This window comes from Leuciscus leuciscus (assembly GCF_965113295.1).
Source record: "Leuciscus leuciscus genome assembly, chromosome: 16".
NCBI lineage: Eukaryota > Metazoa > Chordata > Actinopteri > Cypriniformes > Leuciscidae > Leuciscus > Leuciscus leuciscus.
In genome coordinates this window covers 29,641,829-29,657,339 of record NC_138740.1, presented here as the reverse complement: position 1 = coordinate 29,657,339, position 15,511 = coordinate 29,641,829, and the positions used below count along the sequence as shown (strand labels likewise).

General features: G+C 37.0%; 2 protein-coding genes across 3 annotated transcripts in view; both read right to left on the bottom strand.

The window, feature by feature from the left end:
- The window catches only part of rhobtb3 (Rho related BTB domain containing 3), a 35,721-nt gene extending 23,567 nt beyond the window's left edge, over nucleotides 1-12,154 (bottom strand). The window contains exons 1-4 of the mRNA XM_082140318.1: nucleotides 10,484-12,154; nucleotides 1,715-1,873; nucleotides 503-743; nucleotides 88-280 (exon numbers count right to left, since the gene is read on the bottom strand). Coding sequence (XP_081996444.1) covers nucleotides 88-280; nucleotides 503-743; nucleotides 1,715-1,716 — 436 coding nt within the window. The 5' untranslated portion in view covers nucleotides 1,717-1,873; nucleotides 10,484-12,154. The remainder of the gene's footprint in view (nucleotides 1-87; nucleotides 281-502; nucleotides 744-1,714; nucleotides 1,874-10,483) is intronic.
- Nucleotides 12,155-12,350: 196 nt separating this feature from the next.
- rfesd (Rieske (Fe-S) domain containing) lies at nucleotides 12,351-15,464 on the bottom strand. 2 transcript variants are annotated; one of them, XM_082140336.1, is made up of 4 exons: nucleotides 15,091-15,464; nucleotides 13,333-13,500; nucleotides 13,100-13,134; nucleotides 12,351-12,987 (listed from the first exon to the last, which is right to left on the bottom strand). In XM_082140336.1, the coding sequence occupies exons 2-4, from the start codon at nucleotides 13,481-13,483 to the stop codon at nucleotides 12,676-12,678; spliced, it is 498 nt and encodes a 165-aa protein (XP_081996462.1). In that variant the 5' UTR covers nucleotides 13,484-13,500; nucleotides 15,091-15,464; the 3' UTR covers nucleotides 12,351-12,675. The 2 variants fall into 2 exon arrangements, with proteins under 2 accessions (XP_081996462.1, XP_081996463.1); XM_082140337.1 differs by having other exon boundaries at nucleotides 13,333-13,497.
- Nucleotides 15,465-15,511: the final 47 nt, after the last annotated feature.

The window sequence follows — 15,511 nt, the reverse complement described above, 5'->3', positions numbered from 1 at the left end:
GTTTTCTTTAGAACTTCATAATATAGAAAAAATAAATTAAATGAACACTAAACAAATGCAAAACAGAAACAGCAAATCACGTCTCACCGTTTAGTCTTGCCCCAATGGCTACCAGAATCACAGGAAGACCCCAGTGTCGAAGAAGAGGGCGAAGTCTTGGAGCATAGCCGTTTCTAACCTGCTGAAAGGCCAGTTTGTCGTTGACCGAGTACTTAATGACCACGATGTCGGCCTGTTCCAGAACGCTCCGCACGCTCGCCCAGTCACTGTCCAAAAGGTCCTGCGATTAAAATGAAGGATGAAACGACCTGGGATGTTTTAGAGGGCATATCTCAGTAGCTCAGCATCTGTTCCATCAATCAGCTTATGGATATCACTGCTGTAGCTAAATTCCTCTCAGTCCTCCAATCATTGTGAAAACAACTCCCTTCCCAGAGTCTGCAAAAACCCTAATCCTGCTTTTGAATCCCATCATCCCTCTCTCATTCACTTTGTTACTCACCCAGCTGGGACAATCCCGCACCATCACTCTGACATCCCCGAATACTCTTGACTGGTACTCTATAAACGCAGGGTTCAGGGGATGTCTTGATGGCGTCATGGAGTTTGGATCCAATTCCCGAGCTCCGTGGCCCAGGTAACTCCACAACAAACCACTTTGGATCTGTCCCGGGCCGGCAGTCTCATCCCCAGGACCGACGCCCCCAGGACACTCACTACCCAGCGCCACTATGTGTATAGACCTGCAGCGGTTTAAATTACAATACAACCGTTTGTCTTTTTATAAGCAGACAAAGCCTAGCATTCAAACAGTCATTCAGTTACTCTCATACACATTTTTTTTTTTACAGAAGTAACTCTAAAAATGCTCCATACAGTTAACCCATTAACGGGTTTTTACTGTAGCATACTTACACAGCTTACCATATACGGTGAAGAACTGTAAAATACTGGTAAATGTATGGTTTTTGAAAGTAAAAACTATGAATTACCTATAAACAGATGACAGAGAAAGCTGGATCTAACAATTTAAAATAAACAAAAATTTGCAATTAATTTTAACGGGAAAATTTTGTTTAAATCGAAAAACTGTAAGTAACCTTACGGTGTGTGTGTGTGTGTGTGTGTATGTATATATATGTATATATATATATATATATATATATATATATGTATGTATGTGTGTGTATATATATATATATATATATATATATATATATATATATATATATATATGTATGTATGTATGTATGTATATATATGTATGTATGTATAAAACCACAGTAGTTGTACTGTTAAATAATGTTAAAGATAAAAAAAGATAAGTATAAATTAACAATTTAATGAGAATACATTTTTATGGTCAAATATTACAATACATTTTTTTATGAGCATGTTCATTGGTAAAATAAGCAGGGCCAAATAATAACATATGAGCCCAAAATGGCTCATATTATTATTGCATGTTATAGTGCATTAATATGCATGTATTATATTCATATAGTGCACATTTTTATAATCTATTTATCGACCATTTTCTATATACATAGTAACTGTTGTTATAGCACACGCAACCTATGCATGCGTGCAAATGTCAATGCATAGTAACAGTTACAGTGCATTGATATTTACCTCAGTGTACTGTAGCATAACTGTCAATTTTGCGCTATTGGAGCTTCAGTCATGGCAAAGCATGAATCATATGCATACTTACATGATCACAACAGCAGTCCGCTGGAACAAGGCTCGTAGAGCACGTACTTCAGCGGCGGGTTTTCACATCAGTCTCCGGCTTTTTTCCGCAATGAAGGTCGGACACGGTACAATCCGTCAGCAGAATGAAAAAGCGAACGGTTCATTCATTAAACACGCGCTGTAAAAGTGAAAGAGTGTCAGGTGCGCAACGATCCGGCTGTAAACACACACATCCAGGCAGAAAAGATCCAGTGGATCCTGCGCTAGAAGAAACAAGTTCATACTCCACAGAAAACAGGGATCCAGCGCTTCCCGGGACGCATGGTACGATCTGAGCACTGTAACCAGACGTCACTTGAGCATAACGTCAAAGCTCATGGGTCAATGAGATAAGAATATAGGGTTAAACAAGAAAGACCAGCGGCAGAGCGAGTGGGAGCCTCCTGACTCAGCAAACGATCGGACGGACGTGAACACTTGCTGTCCACACCGCACACAGGCTGGTCGTGTTAGTGCTGTGCCTCTACTGTTTTGTCTGTTCAAACCAATGGCACTTTCAGTCATTAATACATGATATTATAAAGTATTTGACTGGTCCTCCCAACAAATAAAAATGCAGTCTCACTGCCAGATTTTCACAAGCATATAACGCCTGCATGCAAAACAAAACACATCGGTTTTGGGCCCCAGGGAGCCCGCCACAGTCCTTCAGTACACTAGCCAAAGTCAAAAAAGCCCACCGCAATGCCTGAGCTGAGACATGGCAGGGGCCCGTAGGGGCACCAAGAGGCCCTTTGGGTGCGAGATAACAATATTTATGCTTTGCTTTCACAAGCAACACAAATTAGACATGCTGCATGCTGACACCACTGTATGATGCGAGTGGGACGCGTGTACTGACCCACACAACTGTACTACCTCAATATTATGGGCTTTCAATGCACTGATCCGCTAATAAAAGGTTGCAGTGGTAATAATAGGCATTTGTTGCATGATATAAACAAATAAACATTGATCAGACTCCATATTTGAGCATTACTTAGGCTGGAGGTTTCTTTTTTTCAGACTATCAGCCAAGCTAAAACAGTATACTGTAGCCTACATGTATATGCACTGTATATACCTGCGCTGCTATTCAGTTTTGTTTTATTGTTTTTGAGAGGTCTCATGCATTTGATCAAAAATACATTGAAATTGTGAAATATTATTACAATTTAATATAACTGTTTTCTATTGTAACATTTTATTTATTCCTGTGGTGGTACATGATCCTTGAGAAATCATTCTGATATGCCGATTTTTGGCTTAAGAAACATTTCTTATTATAATCAATGTTGAAAACAGTTGTGCTGCTAAATATTTGTGTAAAAAAATTAATAATTATACCGTTTTTAAATGTCTTTACTGTCACTTTTGATCAGTTTAATGCATCTGTCACAGTTTAGTCCAGACGATGATGATGACGAGTCCAAAAAGGTTCCAATGAACAAAAGATTTATTAATAAAACAAACTCAGGGAATCCACAGCATGCAAACTATGACAACACCCAACCATGAACTGAACATAAGGAGGAATTTAAATACACAATGATAAACTAAATGACAAACAGGTTTGTTGATGGCACAAGTGTCCATAGTAACTAATGTGTGGCGGGAAACTAGAACAAAGGGAACAGGTAACTGATTTATTTATTTAATTTATATATATATATATATATATATATATATACAGTGGGGAGAACAAATATTTGATACACTGCCGATTTTGCAGGTTTTTCCCACTTACAACGCATGTAAGTCTGTAATTTTTTATCATAGGTACTCTTCAACTGTGAGTGATGGAATCTAAAGCAAAAATCCAGAAAATCACATTGTATGATTTTTAAGTAATTAATTTGCATTTTATTGCATGACATAAGTATTTGATCACCTACCAACCAGTAATAATTCCGGCTTTCACAGACCTGTTAGTTTTTCTTTAAGAAGCCCTCCTGTTCTCCACTCATTACCTGTATTAACTGCACCTTTTTGAACTCGTTACCTGTATAAAAGACACCTGTCCACACACTCAATCAAACAGACTCCAACCTCTCCACATTGGCCAAGACCAGAGAGCTGTGTCAGGACATCAGGGATAAAATTGTAGACCTGCACAAGGCTGGTATGGGCTGCAGGACAATAGGCAAGCAGCTTGGTGAGAAGGCAACAACTGTTGGTGCAATTATTAGAAAATGGAAGAAGTTCAAAATGACGGTCAATCTCCCTCGATCTGGGGCACCATGCAAGATCTCACCTCGTGGGGCATCAATGATCATGAGGAAGGTGAGGGATCAGCCCAGAACTACACGGCAGGACCTGGTCAATGAACTGAAGAGAGCTGGGACCACAGGCTCAAAGAAAACCATTAGTAACACACTACGCCGTCATGAATTAAAATCCTGCAGCGCACGCAAGGTTCCCCTGCTCAAGCCAGCGCATGACCAGGCCAGTCTGAAGTTTGCCAATGACCATCTGGATGATCCAGAGGAGGATTGGGAGATGGTCATGTGGTCTGATGAGACAAAAATAGATATTTTTGGTCTAAACTCCACTCGCCGTGTTTGGAGGAAGAAGGAGGATGAGTACAACTAGCATGGAGGTGGAAACATCATTCTTTGGGGATGCTTTTCGGCAAAGGGGACAGGACGACTGCACCGTATTGAGGGCAGGATGGAGGGGGCCATATATCGCGAGATCTTGGCCAACAACCTCCTTCCCTCAGTAAGAGCATTGAAGATGGGTCGTGGCTGGGTCTTCCAGCATGACAACGACCCGAAACACACAGCCAGGGCAACTAAGGAATGGCTCCGTAAGAAGCATCTCAAGGTCCTGGAGTGGCCTAGCCAGTCTCCAGACTTGAACCCAATAGAAAATCTTTAGAGGGAGCTGAAAGTCCGTATTGCCCAGCGACAGCCCCGAAACCTGAAGCATCTGGAGAAGGTCTGTATGGAGGAGTGGGCCAAAATCCCTGCGGCAGTGTGTGCAAACCTGGTCAAGAACTACAGGAAACGTATGATCTCTGTAATTGCAAACAAAGGTTTCTGTGCCAAATATTAAGTTCTGCTTTTCTGATGTATCAAATACTTATGTCATACAATAAAATGCAAATGAATTACTTAAAAATCATACAATGTGATTTTCTTGGATTTTTGTTTTAGATTCCGTCACTCACAGTTGAAGAGTACCTATGATACAAATTACAGACTTCTACATGCTTTGTAAGTGGGAAAACCTGCAAAATCGCCAGTGTATCAAATACTTGTTCTCCCCACTGTATATATAATTTATATATATATATATATATATATATATATATATGTATGTGTATATATATATATATATATATATATATATATATATATACATATATAGATATAGATATAGATAAATAGATAGATAGATTAAATAAATGAAACTATATATATATATATCTAGAGATTTCAGCTCAATCAGCCTCTGAATAGTGAAAAACAACCTATTTTATCTGAGAATACAAATATTTTAAATATTGTTTGCAGCAACAAGAGGATTTTTTCAAAATCTTTCAAAACATTTTTCGTTAACTGAGGCCCCCTATAGAGAGCCACTGGTGTAGAACAAAGGTGTAGTAAATTCAGAGTTGATTTCCTTGAGGCAAAGTATTGACGCTGAAAACACTGTTTAAAAATAGCATTTGACCCTATAACCTAATCTGCAAAGAATAAAAGCTGTTGTTTGTTCTCCTTTCGTCTCCAGGAATTAGTTGCCATTAGACTTCCACAATTCTATCCAAACATGCCATTCATAAACAAGCTGCATTACTTCAGTAAATCTGACACTTCTATTTTTAGCCAAGTGTTGTGTATATATTATAATTTGCCTTGTTTGCCACAATATGACATCAAAAAAAGCCTCAGCACCCTTCAGATCCCCCCCTGAGATGCCCAAAATAGCATCATCTCTCCTGAGCCGCAGCGAGTCTAAGCTCCCATTCCACCTTATTTCCATCAGTCAGTCTGTGATCTCCTGAAAGGATTATTTTAATTCTACCATAACAAGCTTTTTATCCAAACAGGTCTAATATAGTCCATCACCCATCGACGTTGAACACAAAGAGAAAAGCTTTGCATTATCGTTACATGCAGGAAGATTGCTGAATTATAGGATGCAATAGAGGTGTTGTTATTTCATTTCACTGAAAAACAATTTGGTGTAGAAACAATTTGCATTGCTAGTAAATTTCACAAACAACTACAAAGAAACGGCAAGCAATAAATTTAATTAAACGTGAAATTTTGAAATAGAAAAACCGAAATAGCTTTATTAGTGGTGCTTGTGAAGTGAAGCAAAGCAATCGGGTGTATACCATTTTTGTCCAGCGATAACTTTGTGACATACGTATATATCTCCACATCAGAATGTGGTGGAGACTTGGGAGTGGGCTCATTTCACTCGGCCAAGCAAGCAGCCAATAAATGGAGTCATTTCAACTTCCTAGCCATGCCTTAGCAACCACACTGTAAAGTTTTTTTGTTTCAACTTAAAAAAGTAAGTGTTCATGCTGCCTTCAAATGTAGTCTAGTTTAGTCAACTCAAATATCCAAGTTGTCACTTAGTACAACTTCACATTTCAAGGTGACTAAACAGCACAAATACTTACTTTTTTTCAATTGAAACAATTTTTTTACAGACAGTGCAGTTACAGCACCCTAGATACTACCCCATAGACTTCCACTGAAAAAGAATGAGATGGATATCTCTGGATCAGAACATTGTAGAGACATGGGGGTGGTCTTTTTGGACTCAGACTGGCTAGCACTTTCTAATTATCAGAACAACGTGCAGAACAGTGTAGAGACATGTAAGTTGTATCTTTTGATACAGGATGTCAGTAGGCTTTAGGTTTTATCCTGGTCTAGCCCCACCCTAGCAACCATTAAGAGCACCCTAGCAATCGTGTAGTAAATTGAATGGGCAATAACTCTGGATCAAAACAACATAAAGACGTGAGGGTTTGCTCTTTTGACTCAGACTGCCAAGTAGTCTTTAAATACCCCCCTGGCAATTGCCTATCCACACCCTAGCAACCATATAGCAACATAAACAAGCCATATCTCAGCATCATCATAGCATTGTTTACACATGGGAGCACCACTCACATTTTGACAACCTCAAAAAAAAATCCCTTTTTTCTTCCACCTTGGAGAAACTCAACAGCAGTGCAAAATATGAAAAGACAATGCAGAAAAGCAGAGCGCATGTGGCGGAAGACAAAGCTTGTAGTCCATTATAACATCTACAAAGACAGCCTTCATACTTTCAATATGGAACTAGGCAAAGCTAGACAGACTTTCTTCTCAAATATTATAAACTGCAATTTAAACAACACACGCACTCTTTTTGCTACTGTAGAGAGACTGACAAACCCCCCAAGCCAGATTCCCAGTGAAATGCTCTCAAACAGCAAGTGCAGTGAGTTTGCTTCTTTCTTCTCTGACAAAATCAATAATATCAGACAGGTGATCAGCACATCATTGAGTTGCGCTGGGGTCAGACAGATCAAACCACCTGAAAAAGTAGTAACTTTGTCTGATTTCAAAAAAATTGATGGCAAAATTTTGGTAGAAACCGTACAACACCTTAAAACATCAACATGCGCTCTTGACACACTTCCCACATCTTTTTTCAAAAGTGGGTTAAACAGTTTAGAAGCAGATCTTCTAGAAGTGGTAAATGCCTCACTTCTCTCTGGGAGTTTTCCAAACTCCCTGAAAACTGCAGTTGTCAAGCCCCTCCTGAAAAAGAACAATCTGGATAAGACCATATTAAGCAACTATAGACCGATCTCAAATCTTCCTTTCATAGGCAAGGTCATAGAAAAAGTTATCTTCAATCAGCTGAACAAATTCTTAAGCTCGAATGGATACTTTGACAATTTTCAATCTGGTTTCCGACCGCATCACAGCACAGAGACAGCGCTCATAAAGATAATAAACGATATTCGCTTAAATACTGATTCAGGCAAATTATCAGTGCTGGTACTACTCGACCTCAGTGCTGCATTTGACACTGTCGATCATAACATACTTCTTGACAGGCTGGAAAACTGGGTGGGGCTTTATGGGATAGTCCTAAAATGGTTCAGGTCATACTTAGATGGGAGAGGTTATTATGTGAGTATAGGAGACCATAAGTCTGAGTGGACATCCATGACATGTGGAGTCCCTCAAGGCTCAATTCTTGCGCCACTCCTGTTCAACCTGTATATGCTCCCACTGAGCCAAATAATGAGAAAGAACCAAATTGCTTACCACAGCTATGCAGACGACACACAGCTGTACTTAGCCCTATCGCCTAATGATTACAGCCCCATTGACTCCCTGTGCCAATGCATTGATGAAGTCAACAGTTGGATGTGCCAAAACTTTCTTCAGTTAAACAAAGATAAAACTGAAGTCATTGCATTTGGAAACAAAGATGAAGTTCTCAAGGTGAACGCATACCTTCACTCCAGGGGTCAAACAACTAAAAATCAAGTCAGGAATCTTGGTGTGACACTAGAGTCAGACCTTAGTTTCAGTAGTATGTCATGTCAAAGCAATAACTAAATCAGCATACTATCATCTAAAAAATATTGCAGGAATTAGATGCTTTGTTTCCAGACAAGACTTAGAGAAACTTGTGCATGCTTTCATCACCAGCAGGGTGGATTATTGTAATGGACTCCTCACTGGCCTTCCCCAAAAGACCATAAGACAGTTGCAGCTCATACAGAACGCTGCCGCCAGGATTCTGAGCAGAACCAGAAAATATGAACATATCACACCAGTCCTCAGGTCTTTACACTGGCTCCCAGTTAGATTTAGGATTGATTTCAAAGTATTATTACTGGTATATAAATCATTCCATGGCCTAGGACCTCAATACATTGCAGATATGCTCACTGAATATAAACCCAACAGATCACTCAGATCATTAGGATCATATCAGCTAGAAATACCAAGGGTTCACTCTAAGCATGGTGAGTCTGCTTTTAGCTATTATGCCAGCCGCAGCTGGAACCAGCTTCCAGAAGAGATCAGATGTGCTCCTACAGTGGTCACATTCAAATCCAGACTCAAAACACTTTTGTTTAGCTATGCATTTACTGAATGAGCACTGTGCCACTGTTCGTCCGACTGTACTGTACTGTATTTCATTTTATTTTTCTAAACTGTTTTAATTATTCTTATTTCTTTTTATTTTAATTTCTTCTATGTAAAGCACTTTGAATTGCCACTGTGTATGAAATGTGCTATATAAATAAACTTGCCTTGCCTTGCCTTTTTACAGTGCAGTTGGATTTACTTTAAAAATAGTATTCTCAACTTCCAGAATTCATGGTCTAATGAGGATTTATCATGACAGACATCAAGCTACAGTCCTATCCATTCAAGCAAAAGAAATTATTTCTGTTTGTCAACGCTTCAAAAACATGCACTTTTTACAAGTATTGCTGAGAGATATGCTATTTTAAGGCTGCTTGGTTGGTGTACCATTGAGAACATTTGTTTCTAAAAGGCAGGGTGGGTTATTGTAGGTCATCTGCCATGCAGAATCTTATTTCTACTCCAATGCACAATCACGTGCTCGTCGTGTACATGCTTGGCCCGCAGATCATAACCACCACAGGGAAGTGTGACCCCTGATCTTACACACATTATCCCTCATTGAGAACGAGAATAACAGTCCATTCAGTGACATTAAACAACAACAGACCTAGTTTATGTTTATGAGTCCATAACTGCAGTATGAGAAGAGAAGGCATGAATGGATATCTATATATAGTTAGTCAGGTAGTCTTTTCTTGTCCTTTCTTTGTTCCTAGTTTAAGAGAGAAACATGGGATTTGTTAAACAGGCACCATTTGAGTTTATTTAAGATTCTGCTCTCAGCTAAATAGATTCATAATCAATAATTCTGGATCATTTAATAAATTTCACTTACTCAGCACACTGCTGCATAGTTTATCTTTTGTTAAACCAGTGAATGCTATGGCATTATCTTCCAGATACTGTGGCAAGTTATGCAACATTACATTACATTTATTTTATTATTTATTAATTATTTTTAATATTACTTTAATTCAGCAAGGATGCATTACATTTATCAAAAGAGGCAGTAAAGACATTAATAATGTTACAAAATATTACTATTTCAAATAAATGCTGTTCTTTTTAACTTTCTATGTGTCAAATAATCTTGAAAAAAAATCAACAATTGATAATATTAAGAAATGTAAAAAGCAATACATCATATTACAATGATTTCTGAAGGAATAGCCAGCTTTAAAATGAAATTTTAAAATGTTAAAATAGAAAACAGTTATTTTAAAGTGTAATAACATTTCACAATATTACTGTTTTTACTGTATTTTTTTAATCTATACATCAATACATGCATCCCTGGTGGCATTAGAGATTTCTATTTAAAAAATCTTACCAACCATAAACTTTTTGAACAGTAGTGTTCAGTTGTCAGTTGTAAAGTACAAATCAGAAGTGTGGTACAGAACGTGATACAGGCCTACTGGCCAGTCAGAATCAAGTATTCAATAAAGGTCTGTCAATTCTGCAGAGTTGAAAACTGCACATTAAAGCATACTCAAAACACTCACAAAAGTATACAGGCTAAACAAGTATGCATCAGCACAACACAATATAACAGCAATAATAAGAGAAGCAGTCATATTTCAAAACCCACGGTTGTGTAAAGTAAATGCCATACTAACCACACTCAATAGGTCAAATGTTATCTGCGACCCCACAGTCCAGCAGTGTCCATAGGTCTAAGACGTCTGCTGGTGGTTCAGCGTTGATCTTGGACCCACAGTCCTGAGGAGCAAAAGGGTCAGTTGTAAAGTACAAATCAGAAGTGTGGAATATGTTGCCAGGTCTGTGTAACAAAATCCAATGGCCAATCAAAAATAGCCTAATGGCCATATCCCAAATATCCAAATATCAAAACTCTAAATATACCATTCCCACACTTAAAATACATATTTTACAGTCACTGCATTGTAAATTGAAAACGCATCTCAAAAAGGTCCCTACCATGGCCCTTCTTCAGAAAACGTCTAGCCACTGATCAGGGCATCTAGCTCAGTTTTTTCATTCCTAACATCTATGGACCACTTGCACTGAGCTTCGTGACGCACTTCCGTTTGGAAATAGTACGTCTCACTTATTTCCGGTTATGTTTACTTTCAATATACTGTGGTCAATGAGTTGAACAAAAGCCACCTAAAATGAGTGTCCGCAATAAGATTTAAAAATTGGACAAATTTTTGTTGACAGGAGAAGGTATATTCTGATGTTTACTGTGTGCAGAATTTTCCAAATTAATTGGAACAGGAAGTTTTAATCCAACCCAAGCCGATCTGAGAAAGCAGCAGGTGTTAAAAATACGCCATTATTTCACCACAGGGTGTCAGTGTTCGTGACACTAAAGTGTAGGAGAACAGATGAATAACATCAGTATGAACCACGTACGAACATTTATTTATTTGGATTAAATATTTTAATCTGTGTCATTTTTTCAATGTCAATCTTTTCACTATTTACATATTTATGCCCAAAATGCTATAGCTAATAGGCCTATTCGAAGTAGTTGACTGTCATTCTCCTCTACGCTGTGTACGTTATTGATTAACTAGCCTAGCCTAGCGAGCATTCATTCATTCAACTATTTTAAAAGACTGGAATAAACACCAGCGCACAAAAGCAATCCTTTTAGTAATCAATTTCTTTCAAAAATGTAAACCCAACAGGTATGAAATGTCAGAAAGAGAAAAAAAGCTGTTAATGAGAAGACGAGCATATGCTGCAGCTTAGTGGATAAATATATTTAGCCTATTTCTTATTCAGAATGCACAGTTGGAAAGAAAATATATTTATAGGAACATTTCAGCAGGCTCAACTCAAGATAATTAATACAGAGATCATTATTCATTGTTTTAATCAATTAATTTGGCAGCCATAAAACATAGCGATAATCTGCATTCTCATGAAGGAGCGCAGAACGCTCTAACCGGAAACTCCCGATATGTACTAACTAGAACGCGGAAATAGTTGTGCAAGTAGTCCATTAGACAACACACTCAGTCAGACTATGCTATATTGTAAAACCGTTCCAACAAGGGACGATGTCTAGGAATTCAGGAGCCAAACAAATGGAATTATTTATTATAATATGAAAATTAATTATGATGTATGCCAAGACTGTCTAATTTCCTGCACTTTGCCATTTACTCTTTCTGCTTCGCCTGATGGTCATTGTTTCTCTTCAGTATATTTCATGCATGGATGCCAAGTTAAATATTTGTGCAATAATCAACTTGGTAATTAATTGAAATTTTGGAAACTAAACATGGCATTATCAATGTCAATATGAGCTCACGGCTTGAAAATAGATTGTACCAACTTTCTGTTATAGGCCTACCCGAAGATATCATAATACGAGAAAAGTGTATTATTATTAAAACATCTTTAAAATCTTTTTTAATGTCTCATTTTCTATATTTTACAATTATTATTGCATTCCTGTAACTAAAACAGTAGAGCATTCAGGACGTGTCAAATGCATAAATGTAAAAAGTATAAATGGTATATTATTTTATTTTTCCAAAAATTATCCATTTAAGAATGCACTTTTTCATCTAATACAAAACAATTTCCCGTTTTGCAAAAACTAAAATTATGTCAATGTTCAGTTGAGAAAATTGGCCTGAAAGACAGGCATCAGTCTATGAATCATGGAGGTGTACAGAGAGCCTGGCACCGTCACAAAAAAGGGTATGATATTTTTTGATTCATGATGTCAAATGGCAGTTTTATTCAAGTAGCCTGACTCTGAAATCATCAATCTTAATATATGCAGTTCCCTTAGGATCTCTGAAGCTCTCGTCTCACTGTTGCTGCCAGACTAAAAATCTTCATCTGCATACACGTCTGCTTCTCCATCCTCCGATTCCTGCGCTTTTCTCAGTTCTGCCCGGCCCGTCTCAGTCTGATAATAGTCTGACTCAATCCACCCGGGGCAATGGGACAACGTCACAAAGATGTCTTCATCTACTTCCGTCACTTTGTGCACTCTCTGCTTTATGCCTTTGGAATACCACCGCAGGGTAGGGTCTTCTTCCATGGGGTTTTTAGCCTTGTATAACCCCTCACCTTCAGCCAGAGTGATCTTATACTTGTGCTTTGGGCACACAATACAGTGCTTGTTGTTGATTTCCTACGCATGAAACATTAAACAGGGTCAGAGTTCAAATGGGAGGTAACAAAGCGTTTCAAGTGCTTCTATGGATCACTGAATGATTCAGCTGCTTGAGCAGAAATGGTTTTACCTCAATATCTCCTGTCTCCAAGCTACTGCCAGCATCTGTTTTAAAAAAAAAATAGTGTCATTAGCAGACATATAGAATCATCTGACCCGAGCAAATGACCTCTGGTTCTTTGCTTATGCTGTTAGTATTATAGTTGGCACACATGCTCAACAGCAACGCTACAGTGCTCAGGCTGCTACTTTGTCTCCCTCTAGCGCAGAAAAATAAGTAAAGATGCTTTTCATGCTACTCACGGTAACACTGCAGGTCCATTGCATGGAAATTTCTCTGATGATATATAATAAGAATTTCTCTTCCGTCCAGAGTTACAGTCATTCTCTTGGCCTGAATGAGATCTTCTTTCTTGCCGATAAAATACAAACGAGAAGGCTTCTTTTCATCCATGGATGTGGTGGGGTCTTCTATGGAAACAGTTTTATAAATATAACTCACTTATTTCAAATGCAATCCACCTACTAGTCACCAAAATTTATAATAAATAATTTCAGTGACACTTTACTATATATATATATATATATATATATATATATATATATATAGGGTGAATTCAGGTTGATTGGGACACTTTTTTCCAGTCATCTCAATGGCAGAAAGTGTCACAATCAACCTGAATTCACCGTTCAGACCTTTGGGGTCAGTAAGATTTTTTAATGTTTTTAAAAGAAGTCTCTTCTGCTCACCAAGGCTGCATTTATTTGATTAAAAAAACAATAAAAAAAACAGTAATATTGTGAAATATTATGACAATTTAAAATTACTTTTCTATTTTAATATATTTTAAACTGTAATTTATTCCTGTGATCAAAGCTGAATTTTCAGCATCATTACTCCAGTCTTCAGTGTCACATGATCCTTCAGAAATCATTCTAATATGATGATTTGATGCTCAAGAAACATTCATTATTATTATCAATGTTCAAAACAGTTGTGTACAATTTTTTTTCAAAATTCTTTGATGAATAGAAAGTTCAAAAGTTGCATTTATTTAAAATAGAATATTTTCTAACATTATAAATGTCTTCACTGTAACTTTTGATCAGTTTAACTCATCCTTGATGAATAAAAGTATTGATTTATTTTATTTCTTTCCCCCAAAAATAAAATTAAAATTCTTACTGATCCCAAACTTTTGAACAGCAGTGTTTAATGTTACAAAAGCTTTAGATTTCAGATACATGCTGTTCTTTTGAACTTTCTATTCATTATAGCATCATGAAATAAAAATGTAAATAACTGTTTTCAACATTGATAATAATCATAAATGTTTCTTGAGCATAAAATCATCATATTAGAATGATTTCTGAAGGATCATGTGACACTGAAGACTGGGAGTAATGATGCTGAAAATTCAGCTTTGATCACAGGAATAAATTACACTTTACTGTATATTCACATAGAAATCAGCTGTTTTAAATTGGAATAATATTTCACAATATTACTGTTTTTGTTTGTATTTTTAATCAAATAAATGCAGCCTTGGTGAGCAGAAGATACTTCTTTTAAAAACATAAAAAATCGTATGACCCCAAACTTTTGAACGGTAGTGTGTGTGTGTATATATATATAAAATGGTGAATAATAATGTCTGAATAATAATAATAACAAAATAAAAAGTTGCCTGCATATTAGGCTTTTTTTTCAAAGTGCCAATGTTTGTGCAATATATATAAACCACAGGCCTTCTAGTTACAAATAAAATAAAATATACAAAATTCTAAATTTGTATTATATACTATCAAATTTTGTATAAAGTAGTCTGATATTGTTCTAAAGTGAATACAAATAGGCCTATAATAGGTCCAATATCTATGAGATAAATCAGCTAGGCTTCTCAAACCACGTTTCAAATCAGTTAAAAAGACAAAATGCATTAGCATTTAACACATTTAATTGTTTTAATCCATCATTTAAATTAACTTTTTAACTGTACATATAGGCTATGCTGCTAATATATATGGACATTGCTGATCAAAAATTTGAAACAGTTTTACCTTGTTCTTGTCTTGGTCGTTGTGAATCTTGTGAAATGTGCGTCCAGTAACGTTTAAATGTCTTCTGGTCTGAAGGATCCCGTTATCTCAAGCCCACCGGGTGTTGCGTCCAGCACTATCAGCCCTGCAGATCAGGACCCACGCAACGCGCTCAACATTATCTATGTCTAATGTATAAAACTTTACGCCACATCATTAACTGACAGATTAATACACTTCGAGACCTGACACACCAAAAGGAAGTTTTAAACAGTTGCATTTGATTGTAATTTGACCAACTATCTGTTAGTGGCATCATAATATTTAAACCAATTATTTCTTTAATTTTTATTTTTATTAAATAATACGTGCTACCCATCCAAATAACAGTTTATATACGTTTTACCTTTAAGACAAACAATAAAATGCCTAGACTCATTAT